Raw genomic sequence first — 23539 nt, forward strand, 5'->3', positions numbered from 1 at the left:
CTTCGCTTGCTCAGCCACTTCTTTTTTTTTTTTTTTTTCCTGCAGTCTCGCTGGTTTGAGGTGGTTTTTGCTTTTTTTTATTGGTGTTTTTCTTTTTTTTTTTTTTTTAAATTTTCTTTCCCTTCGTGCGGTTGGATTTGGTGGAACCGGAGCCAAAGCTGCTTTTTTTTTTTTTTTTTTTTTCTTTTTCCTTCCTTCCTTCCCCTCGGTGGGGTGCGCGTGTGGCGTGCGGGGGTTTTTCTCGCTGCGTTTTTTTGGTTGTGTGTGGGGTTTTTTTTTGTTTTTTTTTTTTTAATCTTCTGCTGCCTTTTTTTTTTCAATCTTGGTTTTGAACCTGAGCCGGGGAAAATGGGAAACGGTGCTTCCGACAGAAGGGGAATCTCTCCATCACTGTTGTTGGGACGTGTGCCTGTGGTGCTAGTGTTTTAGAGAAATAGCCTGACAGCTTTCGGAGTGGAAGGTAAGGGTGCCCGGGGCATTTCCATTTTCCCTTTTCCAGGGATTACGACTGGAGAGCTTTTAGCTTGGGATTCCGGGGAGGAGGCGGCGGAGGAGGGGGACAGGCTGTTGCTGAAGGATAGAGAGAGAGACAGCACATACAAAATGATCTCCGCATTTACTTCAGCGCTGCAGTTTAAAAGTTAGAGAAGTCCTTTCTGCGACAGGTCTGCTTCCCTGAGAGTATTTTCCAGCGAGACCGAGGAAACCTGAGGTTTGTGCACGATTGGGGTAATTTTTTTATTTTTTTTTCCCGGGGAGGGGGGGATGTTAGGTTAATAGGAAGTTAAAATAAGAGAAGTCAGTGGGTCTTCTGTTGGGGGAAAAAAGTGGAGTGATGGCGCCGTCTATGTTCGGCTAAACTACAGTGTCACCTAGAAAATCAGTTTTGGGGAATATCCAAACTAAACGCCCGTTTGCTTTTCAGCAGAAGAGCATTCTCCCCCTTCCCAAATGGGCAACCTTATGCCTCCGTGGCCGTTCTTTAACTCCTTCCTCCGTGGAAAAGAAAGGTCTTTTTAATCTGAGCGCCTTAATCCTTTCAGTGAGCAGATTCACTCTTGTATTTAGCAATGCTACAAACTCACTGAAATGCTGCCGGCACGCTCAATTCTGGGGTGTGTGTGTGCGTGTGTGTGTAAGGCACGCAGGAAGAGGGAGATTAAGACAATGTTGTGTTTCAGCAGCCTCTCGTGAACAAACGCACGACTAAAATGAGGGCTACTTGATTACATTTCTTCATAGAAAACAGCCTAGCACTGCAGACGTCTTTATTTTTCTAGTGCAAATATTACATAGGATGGGGAAAGTCGGAGGCTTTTTTGCTTTTCAAACGGCAAAGCAAATGAGCCCCCCTTTTGCTTTCCAGATTATAAAATTAATCCTTTTTCATGGGTGGAATTCCTAATTTAGACACTTATTGTCACATTGGCTTTCAACGCCTACACCATCCTGAATAACACTGCGCAGAACTGCATTGCCTGCAAAGTGCTTCAGCAAAGGGGAAATTGTTTCCAGAATTCCCCGTAAGTTTCTCTTTTTTTAAAACCTTAAATGCTGTACCGACCCTATTTGGAGGAGGGGGACCGTGTTATTCATTGAGATGGATGCTCAGAAAGGAGAAAATCCGACCGTGTGGATAGACCCGGCAGCAGCTCTGCTTTTTTTTTTTTTTTTTTAAAACCTCCGCTGTAAAGAGGGTTAGAGTTGGTGCTGCTTTGCCCATTTCAAGATTCAGAGTTTGAATTATAATCTAGGAGATAGAAAAATCTCTTCGAGGGAGCTTAATCTGGTGATTTGCTGTGTGTTACGCAATGGGAGACAGAAGATGCCTTGCTGTTTGGTGAGGAGATGAAAAGCTAGGCAAAGCCACGCATCAAAACTCAGTAACGGTGCCTGTGTGTGCATGTCTGCCTCTGCTTACAGAGCAACAGTGGAAGAGCCTGCAATCTAGAGAGTTTTGAAATTAGCTTGGCATCACTTCTGTCTGCTTGCTTTTGACAGCAGAAAGCGAAAAGCTACTCGTTTGTGAGAGATAAGCAACTTCTCAAAGCTTAATGCTGAAAAGGTTCAATCTGAATTTTTTGGATAACGTTACAGAGGTAAATATATAACTAAGGTTCGCTTTATTAACCCAGGCCACTGTTAAGAGAACAGAGCATGTGGAGGCTGTAACGGTTGACAGGTGCAGTAAACCAGCTTTATTTGGAGATACTAGCAGAGAAAATGTAGTATGTCTTTCATCGTTCGAGTGCACATCTGCAAAACACGGCTAATCAGGCAATACAAGATACTCGTAATAGGAGGGCAAGTGCAGTCCAATAGGTGCAGAGATCCTGCTGTAGCACTGGCAGCTGTATAGCGGTACTGGCTGTAGATACTAATACAGTGATCCCTTTTATATATCCTAAGAGGTTGTAGCAGGTATTGAAATTATTACCTTAAAAAGCTGGCATTTAGTGGTAGTGTCAGACCAGCACTAGTTTCATCTGCCTGTCTTTGTTTCTTTCTCCAACAGTCTCAGGATTTTGTTAATGCATCCGTCTCAGCATTTCCTGCCTGTTTTTTTCTTTTTATAGAGACCTCTGTATACCAGGTGGCCAGGGCGAAGGCATGTGGGCATGTGGGAGATAATGTTCCATCTGTAACAAAAAATAATCTGTGTGTTTTTGAATTACGGCTGTAATTCTTGACAGTTACTCCTCAGACTTAAGAGAAAAATAATAGATAACAACAGACGCTACTGGCTTTCTTGTTCTATTCCGGTGAAATTCTGCATGCGCGTGTTGTGCACGCACGTATACGACTCTAGCAGACTACTTAATTACTTTTCGAAGAATTAAGTAAATAAATCGCCCTTGTCTTGGTCTGTCGGGTAAGGCGTCTAGGTTTTTACCAAAGTTGAGCTGTTCTAGTCCACGCCATGATGACTACATCTTAGACAGGAGAGGACATTCCTATTAATAATCTAATAGATGTTGGGGTTTAATGGGACTGTAGGAAGACGTGGCTGTCGCGATGGCCACGTGATGGCGCTGCGCACACGGCAGCAAACCCGTCCCTTGCCTTATAAAATCAAAATTACCTGCCCTTCTTTCTGAAAGGGGCTCTAACTGCAAGCTTGAAAACAGCTGGCTCGAATATTGGAAGGAGTTTGGTTTTTCAATGCGTGGAGAATTCTACTTGCATTTTTATTTCGTTTCATCTCCTGCAGGCCAAATGACATAGGATGAAGGCTGTTCGTAATTTGCTGATTTATATATTTTCCACCTATCTACTGGTTATGTTTGGATTTAATGCTGCCCAAGACTTCTGGTGTTCCACGTTGGTGAAGGGGGTCATTTATGGATCGTATTCTGTAAGTGAAATGTTTCCTAAAAACTTCACAAACTGCACTTGGACGCTGGAAAATCCAGATCCGACCAAATATAGTATTTACCTGAAATTTTCCAAAAAGGACTTCAGCTGCTCCAACTTTTCCCTCTTGGCTTATCAGTTTGATCATTTTTCCCATGAAAAAATAAAGGATCTTTTAAAAAATAACCACTCTATAATGCAGCTCTGCGATTCCAAGAATGCTTTTGTATTTCTGCAGTACGATAAGAATTTTATTCAGATACGCCGCGTCTATCCTATCGATTTCCCAGGATTACACAAAAAAGAGGAAGACCAAAAATCCTTCTTTGAGTTTTTGGTGTTGAACAAGGTGAGCCCAAGCCAGTTTGGGTGCCATGTGTTATGCACTTGGTTGGAGAGCTGCTTGAAATCCGAGAACGGGAGAACCGAGTCCTGTGGGATCATGTATACAAAATGCACCTGCCCTCAGCATTTGGGAGAATGGGGAATAGACGACCAGTCCCTGGTGTTGCTCAATAACGTGGTGCTGCCCCTCAACGAGCAGACGGAGGGCTGCCTGACCCAGGAGCTGCAAACCACCCAGGTCTGCAACCTCACCAGAGAAGCCAAGCGGCCGCCAAAAGAAGGTAGGTGCTGCTCGGAGCGGGGGCTCAACGCCACGCCGGTGGGTAGGTCCTGCTGCCGGCTCTCCTTGATACTCCCTCTCATTTGACTTGCTCTCCACTCCAGCTCGCCTCCAGACGAGGCGAAAGGGCTGGAGAAGATGCACACTCCCTCGGGGCAGGGAGGGCTGCGTTTTCATTTCCTAGATTGGCCTAACCTTTGGCATATAGTTCTGCTGAGCACTATTGAAACTCCGCATGAGTAGGGTCCGTCTGTTTTCAGCCCCCACTTACAGTGATGCCCAGAGGTGGCGAGCCAGGAATCGCTCTCCCCCTCGCCACCTCTTTGCTGCAACCACCCGACTACAAAATCTCGGCCCTCTTGATGTGATCCCTGGACTTTGCAAGGAAAACATTTCCAAAGGCATGCGGGTGACCTGACTTAAAAGACCAAGAGATTTACCACGGTCAGGATACCTGGTCCCAACTGGGCCAGACCTCACCAACCTAAAAACAAACCAAAAGCAGACGCAGTTCTTCGGGGAGCTGCGACGCCTGGAGACGCGAGGCACCGCGCAGAGTCAGGCCGCGCTGCTTTGACCTGCAGGGATCTCTGCGAAGGGGCCAAGGGTTGCTGCTGCTGCTGCTGCTGCGGCTGCTGCATCCCTTCTCCAGGCGGCATGGGCTCCGGGAGACAAAGGTGCTGAATCTCACAGCAATATTAGCGAGGGTGGGGGCTTGAAGTGTCCGTCGCAGCGGCTGCTAGAAAAAAGGGGGAATTGGGGGGGGGGCAGCAGTTAGCATGGCAGTCCTCTGTTCGTGCCTCCTGTTTTGGCCACCTGCCATTTTGGTGAAGTCGGGGGGGGGTGATGATTTGGGGAAGGACGTTGGGGGGGGATGAGAGGGTGGAAAAGCGTAGGCTGATCCTAGATGAGGGGCTCTGGCCACAACCCACGGGGGAGGGGGTCCTTCGGGGCAGCCATGTGGGAATGGGGGAAGCCGGGGGGGAGAGGCTGTGCCCATGCGGCAAGGGATAAATCATCGAGCCCAGGGTATTGCATTTTAATGCAGGAAATGTTCCCTCTCCCCTTGTTTTCTGCCCAGCCACAAAGCTCCCAGTCTGTGGCGAGGCAGTGCCAAGCTCCCAGCCCCCCTAATAGAAGTTGCTTTGTGGAGGAATGTAACATTGACACGTTGTTAGGAGAGGATTTTCTTTAAGGGCAGCCAAGCCCCAGTGCTGTGGGAGAAGAAAAGCTGAATTTGCTCCAGCTGCCGCGGTGCCAGCGGGCAGGGATGGGGACACGGCGGGGGGGGGGGTGTGTGTGACACAAACTCGGTGTCCTGCAGGTCAGCACCCAACAGCCCAGCAAACTAATGAGGAGGAAACTCATCTCCCCTAACAAAAAAAAAAAAAACAACCCAACAAAAAAAAACCAGCAACAAAAAAAACCCACCCAAAACCTCCCAGAGCAGCCCATGCAGCGGCAGGGATGGTATTTAACAGCGTTTAGAGCTAATTAGCGCCCTGGGGGGCGGAGGTAGCCCCGGCCGCTGCGCAGGTGCGTAAGGGGCTCACACCGCCCGTGAACAGCCGCCCCCCACGTTAATGGGGGGGGACGGGGGGGACACACGGGGAAGGGATGGAGCCCATTAGAAAACAGAAACGCCGAAGTCGCGGAGGAGCCGCAGCTCCGCGTAAGTTCCGCGGGGCCCCGCGGAGCGGGTGGCCCCTTCTCCCCGCGGCCCCGGGCGCTCCCGCGGGTGGGAGACAGGCGCATCCCCCCCCCCCGGCCCTGGTGCCCACCCCAAGGTGCCACCTCGTTAGGGTGGGGGCGAGGGAGAAGGAAGGAGAGCAAGTTTCCCCAGTTGAAACACCTATTTTTGAAATGTGCTTAGCGGAAAGGGTGGAGGAAGCTCAGGGCAAACACTTTTTGGGTTGGTTTGTTTGTTTGTTTGTTTTTTGTTTCCCTTAAATTTTGAAGCACGTTTCCAACATCTTTTGCTTCCAATTTCAGGCGTGTTTCAATTCTTGCCGCTACTGGCGGTTTTTTTTCCCCCCTGGATATGAGCTTGAGAAATGGCATTGGGAGAGGGGGTGGAAATTTTGTTTGGTAGGTGGAAGGTTTCCTTCCCTTGGTTTTCACTGTACTTGTTTTTTTTGGTGTTGCTGAGAATTTTAACAGTGATATGATTTTTTCAGTGTTTTATTTAATTACTTCAATGCACTTGGAATTTGTTCATCAGATTGTTGCTGAAAGTTACAATCAGTTAGCAAATTAAGCCTCAGGGTATTTCTCAGTAGTAGTACCCTCTTTGTCTTCCACTCAGTGTTTAAAGCATTTTTCCCCTTTCCTCAGAAGGCTAAAAATCTGCAGGAGAGGTGTGTTGAGTCTTTGTTTTCTGTAGGTACAGTCGCATTTATCAAGCACATCAGTCAGTGTATTTGTATGTATAAAGCTGGTTTGTGGTTCAGTTGGAGGCTTTATTGAGGGATCAAAATGTAGAATATTCCTGCCACAAACATAATGCAATTCATTGCTTGTGTCAGCAAACATTTCGGCAAGAAATGCCAATTTTGTTTTCACAGGCAATCAGGTTCAAGTTATATCGGCACAGGTAGCAAAAATAAGGTTGACCAATACCTAAGAGAATGGTTTCTTGCTGTTAGAGTTCATAGTGGCAACTGAAAGTACAGTTTTGTTAGCGTGAGTTGAGTTTTAAGGGGAACGGAGTTTGCCTAACACTGTGAGAGTGCTCCTGACTTGGTAAGGTTGTGTTTTATGAATTTGCATATTACTTTGAGGTTTGGTAATGACATTGCCTAGCAATGACTTTTTCTGAAAGGAACTGCAAAGACCTGACAGCTTTCTCCAGTATTATGTATACCCTCCCATCCTTCAGATTTGCTTTCATCAAGCTTGACTGTATGAAGTGCAAAATCTTTTCCCAAAACTATTTCCAGTCACATTTTAGAACCGTAATGTAAATAGAGAGCATTTAGATTAAAGCCTACTGTTTCTTTTATGAACTTCTGAAGATTTTTACAATTTTGAATATGATAAATGGCTTAGGAAAATGGATGAAAGTCAGTCTTTTTCCTTTTTAAAAAAGTGTTGCATTTTACAAAAGATGTGACAAGTATACAATGGATGATTATGTTTCTAAAAGTGCTGAAGTGCTGAACAATAAAAGGAACTAGGTCAAAAAAGGAAGCTCTAACTATTATTTTTTTTAATAAAATGGTTTGGAAATATGTGGTTTAATCAGCATTTCTTCCATAGGCAGATCATCTTTGGTGTCACTGATTAAAGCAATATTGAAACTTGCCACGTTTTCACTAAGACCCGGTTTCATTGTATCTCAATCCTTCTCTGTAGTCTTGCATCTGAGGTGCTTAGCCTGGATCAAAGCACTAGCAAATAGATCTCAATGAACACTCTGGCAGGGTCCTGAATTTAAGGGCTCAGGGGAATTTGTCCTCTTGATCTTCAGTGCTGTGACTGAAGTATCTCATGAAGTTTCTGTCAATAAGACAGGGCTCAGTTCCAACTTGAGTGGACCTGGAAAGCCTCTGCATGTAGTCAACCCATACAATTTTATGAATGATGACAATAAGAATGCAAAAAAGTCTTTTCCTATTGTCACTGTTACAAAGCCATAATATTACTGCGGGTTTTTATAACAGTTACTTAGCCAGAAACTAAGAGAGGTTTCCCCTGTGTTTTACTGCCGTATCTGACAGGGGCCCTCATAAAACAATGAAAATAATTCTTTCGCCCTCTTACTTTCATCCAACAGAAGAAAAGAAGAGAGGGGATACTCACATTAATTAAATCTTGGCATTTGGAGTTCCAGGCTTAATCTTGTAGATCTTGTTCAGCCAGTCTAAAAAATTTTTAGTAGGCATTTTTTAACATGCTGGAAATGTAGCTTTGGTCTACTTTGTCACAAATTCTAACAGCTCATTGTGTACCAGCATCTCAGTATTTGGCAACTGAGTTAGTTATTTTTTCCTGATTTCAGATCTGAAAACAGCAGGGATATCTTAACAGAGGATTTACTATAATAGATGTCTCTTTAAAACAATAATTTATGGCACATTTTTGAATAATAGGAAGATGTAGGATGCAGATAGTTTTGTGAAGCTTTCCTGGCATGTATGCATTTGTTTATATGTCATTCCATGAAAGCCTGCCTCCTGTTGCACACATTTAAGATGAATTTATAATATTCATCACATACCCAGAGGTCACTAGCTGGCTGAGTAGGCTCAACATCCCTAGTCAGAAAGTTATAGGCAGTAATAACATGTCATAGCACGGCTCCACCAGAGGATTTAAACTGTTAAATCAGTGCAGGATTTGTCTAGGAAGATCAAAAATTACAAAATGGAGTCTAACAACCATACACTTCTACAGGGATATTTAATGTGCAACAACTGTTTGAGACTAAAGGAAAATTTAGACAAATCCAAAATAAATAAGCGTGTTGTCCAGAATATGGAATGAGTACAGTAACATACTTGGAAGACTCTTAATAGTTTTTATATCCTGCTGCTTGCACTGGTTCTTTTATCCATGAGTTCAAGGGGACAAGGGAAGATGAGCACTAATGGAAGAATAGGCTTTTTAATTTTGTGTGAAAGGTATTTTTCATTATGACTTATAAAATATTGTTTGAACACTTAAAACTAACATACTAAAATAACCTGTTACCATGCAGGTTATGAGCAGTTACGAGCAGTTTCTTATCACACTGTTATGAGCAGTTGGATCTCGGTGAAAATCTAGAATGTAAAGAAAAATAATTTCACTTTAAATAATTTTTTTACATGAATATTGTTCCTGCTAAAATGCTCATGGCCAAAATTGTCACAGAAACTTCCATAAAATCAATTAGAGATATTGTGTTTCTTCTTTATGGCTCTGGTTCCCAGTTGAAGGAAATGTTTCAAAATCTCCTGTGGATTCTGGTGTGCTTCATGTAATGCCCTTTTTCACTTCCTTTGCTGAAAGAAAACCATCACCCCAAACATTTATATTCTGAGTACGTATTTGGGTCACTCTGGACCACTCATAACAGGATGCTTTATGAGAGCCATGCAAATTTGATTTCAGATTCTTCTTTTTGAAGCGATGCACTGCAGAAAAAGCATTAATGATCAGAATCTCTTTTAATCAATAAGTCCTGCCTTTGTTTTCAAGGATTATATGCTATTATCACTAATGATTGTACTTCAGCTTGTGCTGTATTGATCACTTCCACCTGATTTACTTCAGTAAACTATAAAACTTCTTGTTTTGAGGTAAAGTTGAGAAGTTTGCATGCCAGAGTAATCAACACTGTACATATGTGTACTGAATTTGGTGGGATTTGGATCAATCCATAAGTGAATTTTCTGATACCTTCAAAAAGGAAAATACCCAGACAATTTCCTTTGCAGTAGGAAAAGCCTATATAAATGGCTTTGCTTCCAGTTATTTAAATGCTTTATTAGTAAATGTATTTGGTTATGTGTATATGTCTGAGTGGTAGTTTCTCTGATATCAGTATTTTGTTCAGCACTTCTCATACTAACAAGATGGCATGCCACTTATTTTGTGGGAAGGGTCAGCCTACTGCAGTCAAGTGTTTGCCCTGCCTTCAGTGAGATCACAAGTGTACTGTAGAGGATCTGAATACCAGTTTTTCATGAGCTCATTGCTTGCTTAAAACATTCACAGCTTCGATGAAATAGTGTGTTGGAAGCTGTGTTATAACCAAAATGAGGATATGGGTTCCCCAGACTGCCATTTTTGCTTGACTCAAACCTCTATTTACATGCATTATTGCACAGCAGATGTTGTGGAGACCTGCTTTCAGCTGGGGACAAATGCTGCTAGGGACCTCGACCCTAAAGAGCACAGAACTTAAAGAGGAACCGGTGATAAAGAACAGGGAAGGTATATAAAGCAATTAAGTGTTCAGACTGAAGTCAAAGCATATCCAGATTAGGAAGAGAATTCTGACTCTTTTAGTGCTGGCTCCAGTGAACAAGTACTCGATAGTCCCGAGTCCTGTACCATCAGGTATTTCAGACCAGTCATGCCTTCTTTGTCTGCCTTTTCATACCAGTAAGCTGTGCCTTTTGTCTTCAAACACTTCTATTACACTTTCTCTGGGTGGGCAGAGTAGACAATATGTTTTCTGTATTTTACACCTTGTCCTCTGATTTGCTCATGCTTTTGACAAACGTGGAAGTATTCATGTGTAGAACAGCCAGGAACAGAAGCTAATGGTGACCCTGTTTACATGGTGGGATTTCGGTCATTAGGTCTCAGTGACATTACATGGAATTATATTATGACATGATGCAGGTACTGCATTTCTTACTGTTATGCAGTGTTTTATACCTCCGTGGTTTTATTTTATACCTTTATATAATATAGTGATTATATGATCTATTACATTTAATATGTTCTCCTGTGCTCTTTTTAAAGCAATTTATCCTCTTCTGTTCAAATCTAGCCATATTGCTGTTTTGTTTAGTTTTCTATTTGCAAAAGCATGGAAGAATCGGCTTTGTGTGTTGGTATACACAGAGGAATTTTTCAGAGGAGACTTTCTTTTTCTCTTCTTAGGGAATTAATTTTATGAAGTTTATTCAGTTGTGTTTTATCAAAGGATTCCAACTCAAAGTTGTTGTAGTTCTCAAATTGAAGTTTAGCTGTTCATTTATAAATATGCAGTAATTGTAATAAAACAAAGGTCACTGCAGAATTCCATTGAGCATTATTTGCATTCACTGTTAACAAGAAATATAAAATGCTCTTTAGGATAGAGAAAGTTGTACATGATATAAAGTACAAATTTACAAATTATGCATCACTGATTTATGCATATTTCAGAGTCTGAGCCCTTTCTGATGCTAGTTAAATCTCCAGAGGAAGACAGTCAAATTTTTCAAAGTCATTCCCAGTTTTGTTAATCTCTTAGAGAAGTTATAAATAAAGTTTTTGTCAAATTACTGACACATTTTTCTGATGGGCTATCCACCAACAGAATTAATAAAAACAACCTATAATAGCAGTGTATGAGACCAGTGTTGTTACTTTACTCTGCAAAGGCCAAATTATTGTCCTTACTCAAGGCAAATTCCCCATGCTATCGATACAATTTGGTCTAAATGAAGATTAGATTAGAGCCCACAAAAGAGATGTGAAACAGTGATAGCATGTGTTCCTTCTACCAAAGGCAAATTATTTCATTAATTAAGAGGGTTTTTTTCTCTGTAGCTTTACTTTTGAAACCATCCTTGACATTTAGTAGTGAAGCAGATGCACTTAAAAAAAAGGCAATTTTATAACTGCTTGCTGCATTTCTTTCTGGTTTAGCTGGTTAGCCTATCTCTTTATGTGCTTTACTTCAGTTTCTCCTTTTTGTTCTTCTTCATTATCTGAAGGGGGAACAAGGCGTATGATGTACTCAAATTAGTAGTTCTTCCATGGTGCCGAAAACGTGTGCAACTGAAATTTGGAAGCGAGCTATTTTCATTTATTAGGTTCAAATTTCATTTATACCTCCTTGAAATGGCAAAACCACAACAAAAATATAAACTTTGAATACCATCCATTTTTTGGTAGCATGATAGAAAATTGGTGACAATGGGGAGAACAACGTGTCATCCCCTTTTGGGCAATTTTCACCAATTTGCTCTCTGTTATCCTTCAGGAAGTGTAATACACTTTGGGAGCTGACTTTGGTTCCTGTCATTCTTTGTCACGTACCGCTAGCTCATTGATCAGTTCTGCAGAGACAGCGTTTGTTTATAGCATGGTTTATAACTTTCAGCCATAGCTGATAGTCGTGTGCTGTTGAGCAGCTTTGCTGAAGGATGATGGGAGGATGAAGGATCAAAAGAGCAATTCTCTGACTCTTAGCTGTGGAAAATGATTAACAGGACTTGCAACCTTATCACTTCTAATGAGCATTGGAAATACCTTGTCTTAAGAGGGAATTTATTAACCAGTGTCATCAACTGAGGTATGTTATCACAAGTTGCTTGTGAGGATCCAAGACCCTGTGGCTGCTGAGATGGCTCTGGCTTCGCTCCTATCCCTTTGCTGAGCTATGTCAGTACACCAGCCAAGCAGAAAACTATTCACCTTGGTCTTTTTTTTTTCTTTTTTTTTGGTTGGATGATGTTGACGTTGCGTGAGTGTGCTATGATGGCCCAGCTAAGCCTCCATGAGTACCAAAAAGTGGCACAAGAAAGAGCTGGAAAGGAAGAGTGGTGCTGGTTCAGCTAGGTGTAGGTTTGCTTAGGCAAAAAAAAGTATATCAAAAAGTGGTCAATACATGTTACCCTTGTCCACTCTTCTGCATATGTTAGCAGCCAGCTACATCATATTGTGTTTCTAGGCAGCTGTACCAGGTTTGGTTACGGTATTACTGGCCGATCCTTCAAAATAGGGTCCAAGATACATGTTTATCCAGGGCTTCCCGCTGACCATTAGAGTGGTGCAGGTCGCTGTGAAAATGTGCACAGAGTGCGCGGGGATGAGTCTGCGAAGCCCATGGAGCTCATTCCTGTAGTGCAGTTGGAAAGGGCTTAAATTACGGATTAGAAGATCGGGGAATTGAATTCATGCTATTTATTGGTTATGAGGAATAATATTGTATGTGCTTCGTGCAAGAACGCTTTTTCCCTGCGAGGGTTTTGGAAAAATCTTAAGTCTGAAGATTTCATGTGGAATATTTCTTTGAATCCCAAATGGTTCACTTTTTCTTATACAGTGTTTGCTTCTCTATCCTACAAATATATTCTTTGCAGTCCCTTCTGTAGTGTATACATAAAAGATTTCAATTGTCTGTAAAGCCGGGCACTTCAGCTTGAACTATAATGAGTTATGTTTTTATCCTTGGAAGTGTTTTGTTTGTTCTGTGGCATTGGCTGATATCTGCAGTGATTGGCACACGTACAGATGCTCCGTACTGGTAGGTTTGAAGGTTGATAGATGTACTTCATACTGACAAAGGAGAGGAGGAAAAATGTTCAGCGCTGCAGGTGTAATGTGAGTACAGAGCCTAGGCCAGCTGGTCCCGTCTGCACCAAATGTCTAGGAAGTCACTAATAATATAGAGAGTATCATGAAGGTTCACTCTCCTTGGAAGGGAGGAGGGTGCCAAGGCTGGGATATTAGCCAACCCCAACACCTGAGAAAGTTGTGGGAGTTATGTATAGGGCCACAGGGCTTCGGCCGATGATGCTCTTATTTGGGTTTGTCAATGCAATAGATAGGAGTTTCACCTCTTGAAGCAGAATTATGATCAGAAGGGAAGTTTGATAATTACTGTCCTGGGAAAATGTGATATACTTAAGAATAATTGGAGCTGGGCCTGGAACCGATGTTTTCCTGTCTCATAAATGAATGTTCAAATTCTTGCATATTCATTTTCTTTAGTCCACTGAATTCTTAATTTATCCACAGAAATTGGGGCAGCTTCAAATTTGGGAAAAATCGAGAATATTCCTACTCCTTGACCAGACAGAACCTCCTGAGAAGCAAAGCCCCGGAGTCCAGATTGCTCCAGGTGCTGCAGTTGTTTACAGGGCGTTCAGGTCTGGGTTGGCAGCATATACGTGGAAGATTATAAGAGGAGGAAGCCATTAGAAAAGGAGGATGCCATCTCTGGCTGTGGTTTGTGCAAAGCTTGGTCAAGCAGGTGTGATCCAAGACCACCTTTTGGATTTGGCCCTGCTGGCAAATAGATGCAAATGACTCTCAGGAGTTTGCTACTTCTCATGGCTAAGGCGATGCCCAGACCCTCGTGTTCACCTTGTGCACGTTGCTTATGGCTCTTAGACACCAGCACGTGTGGGCTGCCCAGGGCTGAACATTTTGGAGGCCCCTATTTTGGATGTAGGCCTTGGAAGCGATGACGAGGCATGTAAATTGATTCAATTTCTTTTGTAAATACAGCTTCTGCGCATCACTTCCTTTCCCTGCAGTGCTGTTATTGTAGTACTGCCTTGCCTTCTGGTGGTATTATGAGGATAGATACGTCAAAGTTTATAGCTTGCTCAGTAATCAGTATCATACAGGTACTTAAAATATATAGATTATGCCATCACTGCTAAACCTGAAAGATTTTTTTTTTCCCCCCACAGTTCTGATGAAAATCAAATCCATATTGTCTTCCGGTATTTTCTGGTGCTTGAAGTGAAAGTGTGATTTTATTGGCTGTTTTGCAGATGAAATATATGAAAGGAATGAAGGACTCTTACATTTATCTCCTATTCCACACTTTTAAGGTTTTGGGTAATGGATTTTTGTCCATGTGAAAACTGAAGTGTTGCAAAAAATAGATTTCAGTGTGATAACATAATGCGTACAGTAACTTTACAATAAAAGAATTTCTATTATAAATAAGACGTGAAGGGGAACCCAAGTGTGCCAGGATGTAGCATCTAAATATTTTTCAGACATGACTAAATTTCTGCTTTTGTGTTCACTTCTATGTAATTAATCTTATTGAATAATCAGGATTATTAATGTAAATGGGATTTAATTAAAAGCAGGTTTGCCAGTAAATACCTTCAATTGAAAATGTGGGTACCTTAAATATATCTAATTGATACTAGAATAGGAAACCATTATTTTATTAACAATAATTTCTCTAAATATTATTAAATAAATTGTAACAATGACTTACTCTTAAATCAATATTGATAAATACTAATAAAAATTAATAACGAATTTACTACATACGGACTGTCTCACGTAAGCTGGATAAACATTCTTTGTTGTTGTTATCCTAGAACCTAGTTTTGTCCAGTTCCCAGGTCTGCACGGCCTTATCTGATGGTCAGTGTTTTCTTCATTAGCTCTGGGATGGCCAGTGCCATCCTGTGCCCCCAGTAACCCTGCTGGACCTGGGCTCCCCTGCACTGCATCCAGTGCCTCCTGCTCGGACACCTCTGCTCTCCAACCCTTCTCTCATTGCCATGACTGTGCTCTTCTGCATTGCGTCGTTATGCTGGGGTAATAAGTACGTCGTTCTGTACAGAGGAACTGTTTGTTGTTGCCATCCAGAGAAAGAATATGGTTCTAAAAAGATAAGCAAAAGTTAAACAAATCAGGCGATAGCTGGCTGGTCATTAAACAAGCTAAACAAAGCTCCAGGAAGAACAAGACAAGTTCAGACAATACTTGACGTGTCCTGAGGCTTTTTAAGGGCAACAGTGATGCTGTATTTATTGGGATAGAGAGCTGCACTAAAAACCATTTAGAATTAATCAGCAGGAATGGCACTGATTATCGTCATTGTACTTTTTTGTTTTTTTTTTTCCTTTTTGTTGAATGTGTCCAGGAGCTGCCATAGAATTTGTTACAAAATTTCAGCATTCTAAAGCCTCCAACTTTTTTTTTTTTGTTAGATGAAAGAAAAAGTACTATCACCTTATTGATTTATATTTGACAAATGGTTATCACACTAGACACATCTGGATAAAAACAGGAATCACTTTAGGAGCAATTGGCTGAAGTTTGGCTATGACTGACATGACTACTGTAGGAAAAGATGCTTCTTGATTCTTATTTTTTGTGTAAATTTGGCTTTGTATTAATCTCTAAATTTTTCCTTTCACCAAGCATTTTAAATCTATGATATGTGTTTGAACTCAAAGTTGACAGTCATTTAAGATGACAGCCACTGTCAGGGAGTTTCCTCCTAGAGAAGGAGAAGGCATTAAATTATGAAGTATTGGAAGATAATATTTATTGTATTATGAGCTGTGGAAGAATATGTGGCCTTGAAGGATGTGAGTATACATAGTAAAGGTTATCAACAAACATGACAAAAAGATCATCTTAACAGAATTTGTAATTTACTTAGATGGAAAGAAGCGAGAACTGCAAAAGCAAGCATGTAGGATGTTTTGGTGATCTACTGAAACACTGACCAGCAATTAATAGATTTCAGAGATTGGTAACTGCCATTTTTTAAAATCCTAACTGAATATCTTGCAATAATGCTGTGGCATAGTGTCAAAGGATTTTTTACATTTCTAAGGTGTGTTTTCTATCACACGTATACTTGGACCACAATATTTCGCTTCAAATGGTTCGGTACAGAAGATCTTAGAGAATCATTTTGCATCTTTTCAATGATCTGGTTGCTATTTTTCTAGCTAAGAGAGATCTCAATTAAAAAATGCAAGTTATTTTGCTAGCAGCACAGAATATTGTGAATTGCATAGCCCTATTAACATGGATCTTTGTTACATGTCTGATACCAACCAAGGATTTAAAAGTCTCGTCCATTCAGTCTTTCCTCACAGCTCAGTTATCATTACAAGTCTTGAGCTTGTTTCATGACTACTTACAGTCATTGTACATTTTAAGGGTGAATACTGTTAATCAAAGGTGATTTTTTTGGCAAATTCAGGAGAATCACTGTGGTATTCTGAAGAGAAGTCTATGTGGACCTTTACACAGGGAGAAAATTAGATTCCAAATCAGCTGAAAAGATGAAAATTCAGAAACTATTTGTGTCTATTATATGGATTAATTCAAAACGCATAAGTAAATAAAACAATGGAGGCTAGGCATAGGGTACACTGGAGATTTCTTGAGGAAAAAAAAATACTGGAGATGCTAAATCTCTTCTATTGAAAGACACTATTGCGATATGACACCAAGATGGTGTCTGGTACTGTGATCTAGTTGGGAGTCCTGCTGTTTCAGGACAGGGATCCTTTTGGCATGCAGGCAAAAAGACCCCCAGTATTCTCCTTTGTTCCTTTGGCAGACACACATTGCTCATGGTAGTCGTGATGCGCTGGCGAAGACACAAAGCGCTGTGTTGATCAGGGAATACATTTATGTGCATGCTAACTTGAAGGATGATCACACGCTGTTCCTCTCATGAGACAGACCCTCGGGCCACAAAGTCCATTTCAGCGTGTTTGGTATTTGTAACTTGTAGCTCTCTGTTAGAAATTGTCACGTTGCCCTGATAGAGCTCACAGAGAAATACTGAGCAGGCTTCTTGGTTTGCAGCTCATAACACAAGGTTTATACATACTTAAGCTTCCCTTGAAATTATACTGGCTCTAAGCTTGTTTTTTGCCCTTTTTTTTTTTTCCTGTGGTCTCCCTGTGCTTTGTCTTGTCTCTAGGTTGTTAGCGCTTTACATTACTCTTTCAGCTAAACCCTCAGATTTCCCAGAAGCTTGCACTTTCACAGAACTCCAGTCGTATTAGTACTCTAAGCTTACAGTTTATCCCTTCTGGGGCATAAAATAGGTGAAGTAAACAAACACAGAAGCTTTGTAGGAATTACAAATAAAAAAAACCCAAACAAAGGAAAAAACAGTCTTTATTTCAGCTAGCGCAAGAAATGCACAGGCTTGGACAAGGAAATAGAATCCCTGTATTTAATTCCCTGGTTTTGTTTCCTCATTGCTCCAGTCACAGAACCAGTTGAAGTTGAAGGTCTGTGAAGCGTCCAGTATTCCCAGCTTTATGCTCTACTTTGCACATGATTCCTCTGTGTTACAAATTCTCTTCAAATCTGTTTCTTTTCTCCCATTTCTCTGTGCCACCGGTTTTCTCCATTGGTTTTATGCACAAAAAAGGTCTCGGTCCTAAATGGCAGGACATGCCTTCCAGTCCCTGCCCCGTTCATTTTCAGCAAGTCCCGTTACTGCTGTGATGGTAGAGCGTAGGCAGGCAACCGAATTGCAGTGGGTTAAGCTGGGATGCGAATTAAATGTGTACGTTGCCCAGAGCCTAGTCTTCCCTCAGTCACGAAGGACTTTAACCACCAATACAGAGTGGGGTTTCCTCTGAGTTGCTTCTGCTGACCCCATAAATCTTGCTTTCCTCTTTTTTGCAGTGCTGTAGTTTCACAGGAATATCAGAACATAGTGACGCTTAACGTGAGGGCAGCATCCCAGGAAAGAGAAAATACGGGCTTAAGTTTCTTCAGGTTAAGGATGACCGTGAACTTGTATCTCCTCCTCCTTGAGAGATACTTACTTTAAGTAGCATATTTGTATGTGAAAGGCGTATTCAATCTTTTTCCATAGCTGGTATTTTTGAATAAAAGTGAGCAAAAAGTCTTTGGGTTCAGTTCAGTACTCTCTCAGATATACAGCGTCGCCCTAGAACGTGTAGAGGTTTGGTCATCAGCAGGTTAGATACCTTTTTCTGGTGCACAGCAGACTTAATGTGGTCACCTAAGTCCCTGGCCAGTCTTGAAGAAGAAACAAAGTACAGTGGAAGCCTTTATTTAGGCCCATGGGGAACAGGGATGTCCCCACACAGGCACTTTGGGAGCCAATTCCAGGCCATCTGCATCGCTTGCTTGAAATGAAGTTTCCAATTCTGCTCAGTCCCCTTTTAGACACCAAAGCAGATATCTAGACCGTGTACAAATATTGTGAGTTAATCCATTTGCAGTCACCTTGAGGATTTTCATGATGTTGCTTGTCAAGCGTTGCTTACGTTAGTATTTAATTTCCACTGATGTCAGTAGGATTGAAGGGGAGAAGGTGAGCCAGGGAGTCTTTCACATTCTCTGGTTTTAGATTCTGCCAGTTTAAGCACAAGAACTACGGAAGAGCCACGCGCACTTTTAAAAAATGAAATTCTTAGTGAAATTTCTAGATTTTATTTGTAGCAAACATTCTTTTTACTGTTTATATAAAAGCATGGTTACAAATTAGTTACTCATTAGTGTAACAAAGACAAAGGTACAGGTGTTATTTAAGCAAGATTTTATTTTTCTTATTGCAGTGGTTTCACTGTCACAAATTATTACTACATTTTTAATAGCTCTGCTGTGTCTAAATGCACTGAAGTCTACTCAAATGTGACAATACCTTAATCTAAACTACATAAGAAGTCTTTGAAATCACATGAATTATAAACAACATAGAAATACTTTTATTTATGAGTACAAATGTGTAACAAATGAAATGATTAAAATAAATAGTTCAATGTATGTTGTACATTTTCTTGTTTAAATTATTTATAATAAACCACACTATAAGCTCAGAGAAATGAAAATAATTATCTGCATAGAGACAATTGAGTCTAATGATATCATAAATCATTTACACTTTCATTTGGAGAATCTAGTTGAAATCAGTGGTTTTTACCGCAGAATATCAGCTGTGTTCCTTCTAGCCCATTGTGTCTGCAATAGCATAGAAATGCTTTAGATTGTCCCCTGGATTTTTATGTGATTGTCTCTGTTTGGTTTGAGGATTACGGAATGTTAAATACTGTTAGGAGAGCGTAATCCACGTAGGCTGGTTGTCACCTCTGCCAAAGAAACAGATGGACTGATGACCTTTTCAGAGCAATTTTAGATCTATGTGCTTTTGAGTGGCAATGGTGCTGGGAGCACTCTTGCTCTCTGAGCTGTCTTTATTCAGCTGTCTTTAATCTTCATTTGTATCACTGAGTAGCTTTAACCACCAATCACAGCATTATTTTACTTTCTTGTTGTTGTTTTGTATTCAAGAAAATGCTATAAATTACCCCCTTCCTCTTTTTAGTCGCCTTGTCTCTGGCACATTTGCCATGGCTGAATTTGTCCTAATTCTTCCAGGTGAACATTTAGTAGCGTGAATTTTGAACTCTGGCCAGATATCATACATAAATGTCTTTGTCCACACAGGTGTCCCCTACAGCCTTTGAGCAGACTTTTCTATTTTCCAAGAAGTTTCATTTTTGCGTACACCACTCATCAGTCACATGAGAAGCACAACCACACAGCACTCAGTTTTACATTACTAACAATTTTGTGCTCCATTCATGTACAAATCCATGGTAATCTGGAACAAATCAGTGCCACCTCACTGACACATATGCAATGATAGTGTGTAAACAAATTTCCTAATGACGTTAAACAGTATCTTTTGAACTTTTTTTTTACTAAATTTGCATGAATGGTGCCTTTCTTATTCCTTTATATGCACATTAGATTATTTCCTGTAATTTTGTGGTAACTGTTGATATAAAGCTATCAAAAGGCAATTTATGCCTCCACCAGTAAGTCTGGGAAGTTTATGAGAACAACAGGATCCTGGTTTCTGAGGCTACCCTCAACCATTTCAACACTAATAAAATAAATTAACAAAGTGCTGGTGTTCTTTGTAGCAGTCCCTATATATTTCTCCATTTAGAAAAAATGTTTGTAAACATACGAGCTTTACACTTTTTTTTTTTTAGATTCTGCTCTGAATGGATAGAAAATAGTTGTAAAGTTAGAACTGGGAAACCTGTGGAAAGCATTGGTAAGTGAGGTTGGAAGCTTGAATGGTTTACAACATCAGCCGGGTGAGACCAGTTAGCTGGACGACTTTTTTGTTGCAAGTTAGGGTCTAGAATGGATGGTGGTCCCTGGAAGATCACTTAAGTTAGGAGGCCATACTCATGGGTTGGTTATATTTTAGCATTCCCCCTTTGTGATGTGGTGTGCAGGGTTCAGATGTTGAGCAGTCCCAGACGACCAGAGCCCACGCTTTCCAACTTAACTTATGATTGAAATAGAGATTTCTCTCTTTTTTAATGTATAAATTCGTATTAAGATTTTGGGGTTCTTTCATATTTGAGAGTAGTTCATTGTGTTCATGCAACCACATGTAATAATCAATTCACAAGATTTTAAGGGTGGTGCCTTAAGGCTAACATTTTACTTTCAGACCAATTTTTGTGAATAGATTGCAAAATACTGTTGAAATTATGTGAAATAGACTCATAGATATATTTAGATTTGAAGCGACTTCTTAAGGTTCTATATTCCAAGCCCTTGCTCAGGGTAAAACTGAGTTGTATATTTTATTTGTCTTCTCTTTGGTTGGTAGTGAGGGTTTCTTCATCTGTAACAGTTCATACATATGTGAGTGTTCAGCAAATAGCTAGACCTGTAATCGGAGCTAGTGTGTATGTTGTCAGGGAGTTTTGTTATTCCTGTCAGTCACTGTAATGGTCCATGGTTTTTTAGTTATTCTTTAACATGCTTCAGGTCGTAGTATTGTAATTAGGAGTGAAACAATCTAAAACACACTGACAGTGGACAGAATGGCCAAAATAGTTAATCTGAAGAAGAGCTAATAAATAATTTTAGAGAAAGTTTTCCAAAAATAATTATGGCTATGTCAGCCTTAATCTATAGGGTTTTGAAACAGTTTGGTGTTTAGCAGGTCAGGTTCAGTGTTACCAAGAGATTGTATTAATAAAAAAATAAAAATAAAAAATTAATACTTTCTTACAGTATTTGACGTCACTCACCTACACTAAGTGTGGGCATGTTTGTGTGCCTTCCCTTTTGCTTGTGATATGTCACAGCTGTACCATGCTCTTGGTAGCTTCTGGCACTGAAAGACAAGATAAGGAATTACTATTGAATAGTGTTCTGGAAAGGGGAAAGAGAAGAGGCAGCCAGACAAGAATATTCGAAGTTAAAGCTTGTAGGGGAAAGATAAGGCAGTATAAAAAGAGAAATAGATTAATGCTAGCCAAAGGGGTTAAGATAATAAGGATTTTCTTACCACATCATAGGGAAAAAACAAATACCGGAAAGACTGAAGGGGATGATATTAATCTTATTTCAAATAGCTGAGTTAAAAAGCTTCTTTTTAGGAATAAGAAATTAAGGGGGATTCTAGAACAATTAAAAAGTAAGAAGAACTTGACAAAAGAGAAATAAGGTCATCTGTGGGAAATCTGATTATGCAGGAATCCAATGGCACAGGGAATATGCATTTTAGACTATTAAACTAAGTAAATAGCACAGGATTGTATAATCAATTTTTTAATTTTAACAAGAAATTAGTTAACTTTAGCGTTCTAAGAATCTAATTTCTAGACTAGTAAAGCTATGAAAAGAAGCTGAAAGGATATCACTCTGTGGAAATAACAAAATGTTAATAATTATCATGACTTTCTGTATTATTAAATTTATTCTAATACTATAAATGTTATTCAGCTTTTTTTGAATTGTAAAATGGGTGAATGAAAGGGAAGTATTAAATGAGACTGTATGTGCATTTATATGGATTTTATTCAGACTTCTATTATGCCCCTTCAAAACTTAATTCAGATTTGTTTAGTTTTTCACACAGTTTGTAAAAGTGGTTTGTGGGCTCTACAAAACACTACAAATTAATAGCAATGAGGTGCAGACATCTGCACGAATTCATATTTGGACTTACATCTTCAGTAGTGATTTAACAAAGGAAATAATCTACCTGATGAAGCTTGCAGTTCAACAATAAATTAGGAGGAAATGCAAATACTACTGGGGACTGAGAGACAATAAAAAAGGCTTATATCAATTAGAAATGTGAGCAGGACATATGATAATAGAATTCAGAATACTCTAAACTAATGCTCTGTCTTGGGAATAAATTGAAATAAAATGGAAAGGGGAAATCCTGAAAGCAGTAATGGCAAATGATACTTGGAGGTGATTGCAGAGAGGAAGAGGTGTCTGATAGTGATTTGGAACTCAAAACAAAAGGTCCCTACATAAGCAAAGACTGAAAATGCAGCTTCCGACCTAAATTTACTGTTCTTCATGATCTGGATATACAGTTACAAGTCTTTAGTTTTTATACCAAAAAACCCACAGCACATCACAGTCTTCAGAGAAGAGCAGCCACAATGAAGACACTGAAGTGAATGGTTTAGGACAGACGATTAAAAGCAATAGAAAATACCTAGCTAAAAGGTACCTAGGCACAGTTAGCAGTATATCCCCAAATATTTGAATGGTATTAAAATACCTTTTCAAGTCAAGGAGAAGACTTATTTATGGAAACTCCAAGACACAGAATTAAAAGTAATTAATTGAATGGAAAAAGTAGAAAAACTAGGCTGAATACCAGAACTAACTACAGCATCTGTTGAAGATGCAGTATAATATTCAAAGCTGCGAGCATGAGCATCATCACTAGATATAAATAAATTAGTTACAAATAAAATGAATCATTCCTAGTGTGCTAGCGGGGGGCTGAAGCACTTGGGAAGGGAGGGTTGGAAGACAAAGACCATGTTTTCTGAAGTTTATTGCCTAAGTATGCAAGCTTGAAGAGGCAGCAGTGAATGTGAGCAAAAGAGAAGGATATTAAATTAGAATCATAGAATTATGTAATACATGGTAAAGTTTCATGCAGCGCTTCTCTTTTTTCCCCCAATCCAGTATACAGAGGCATTATTGTTAAACCTTCTTTACTCAGCAAATATGCAAGTGTATTACAATGAATTGCATTATATATGTTATAGACTATAATATTTATTATGTATATTATATATACGTAGATATATGTACTCACTGTGCTTTTTCCATTCAAAATACTATGATCTGATAGTAAAGGATTTGTATATTCTCATGAATAAATATGTTAATAAAAGAAAGGAAACGTTTGTCCTCCTGAATGTTAAATAATTAAGACATGGTAGGCAAAGTAGGCTAATTTAACTCCTAAATTAATTCGGTATTTTTAATGACAGATAAGGATGATCCATGAATGATAGAAGGATCAGTGGGCATGAATGACACAAACCTGAGTCTGGGTAGGAAGGT

The 23539-nt window shown here is 40.1% G+C and overlaps 1 protein-coding gene across 1 annotated transcript in view; it reads left to right on the plus strand.

Annotated features, from left to right (window-relative positions):
- Window positions 1-145: 145 nt before the first annotated feature.
- The window catches only part of ADGRB3 (adhesion G protein-coupled receptor B3), a 460271-nt gene continuing 436877 nt past the window's right edge, over window positions 146-23539 (plus strand). The window contains exons 1-2 of the mRNA XM_075046423.1: window positions 146-712; window positions 3212-3980. Of these exons, the coding sequence (XP_074902524.1) occupies window positions 3227-3980 (754 nt within the window). The 5' untranslated portion in view covers window positions 146-712; window positions 3212-3226. The remainder of the gene's footprint in view (window positions 713-3211; window positions 3981-23539) is intronic.

This window comes from Buteo buteo, chromosome 15 (genome assembly GCF_964188355.1).
Source record: "Buteo buteo chromosome 15, bButBut1.hap1.1, whole genome shotgun sequence".
Taxonomy (NCBI): Eukaryota; Metazoa; Chordata; class Aves; order Accipitriformes; family Accipitridae; genus Buteo; species Buteo buteo.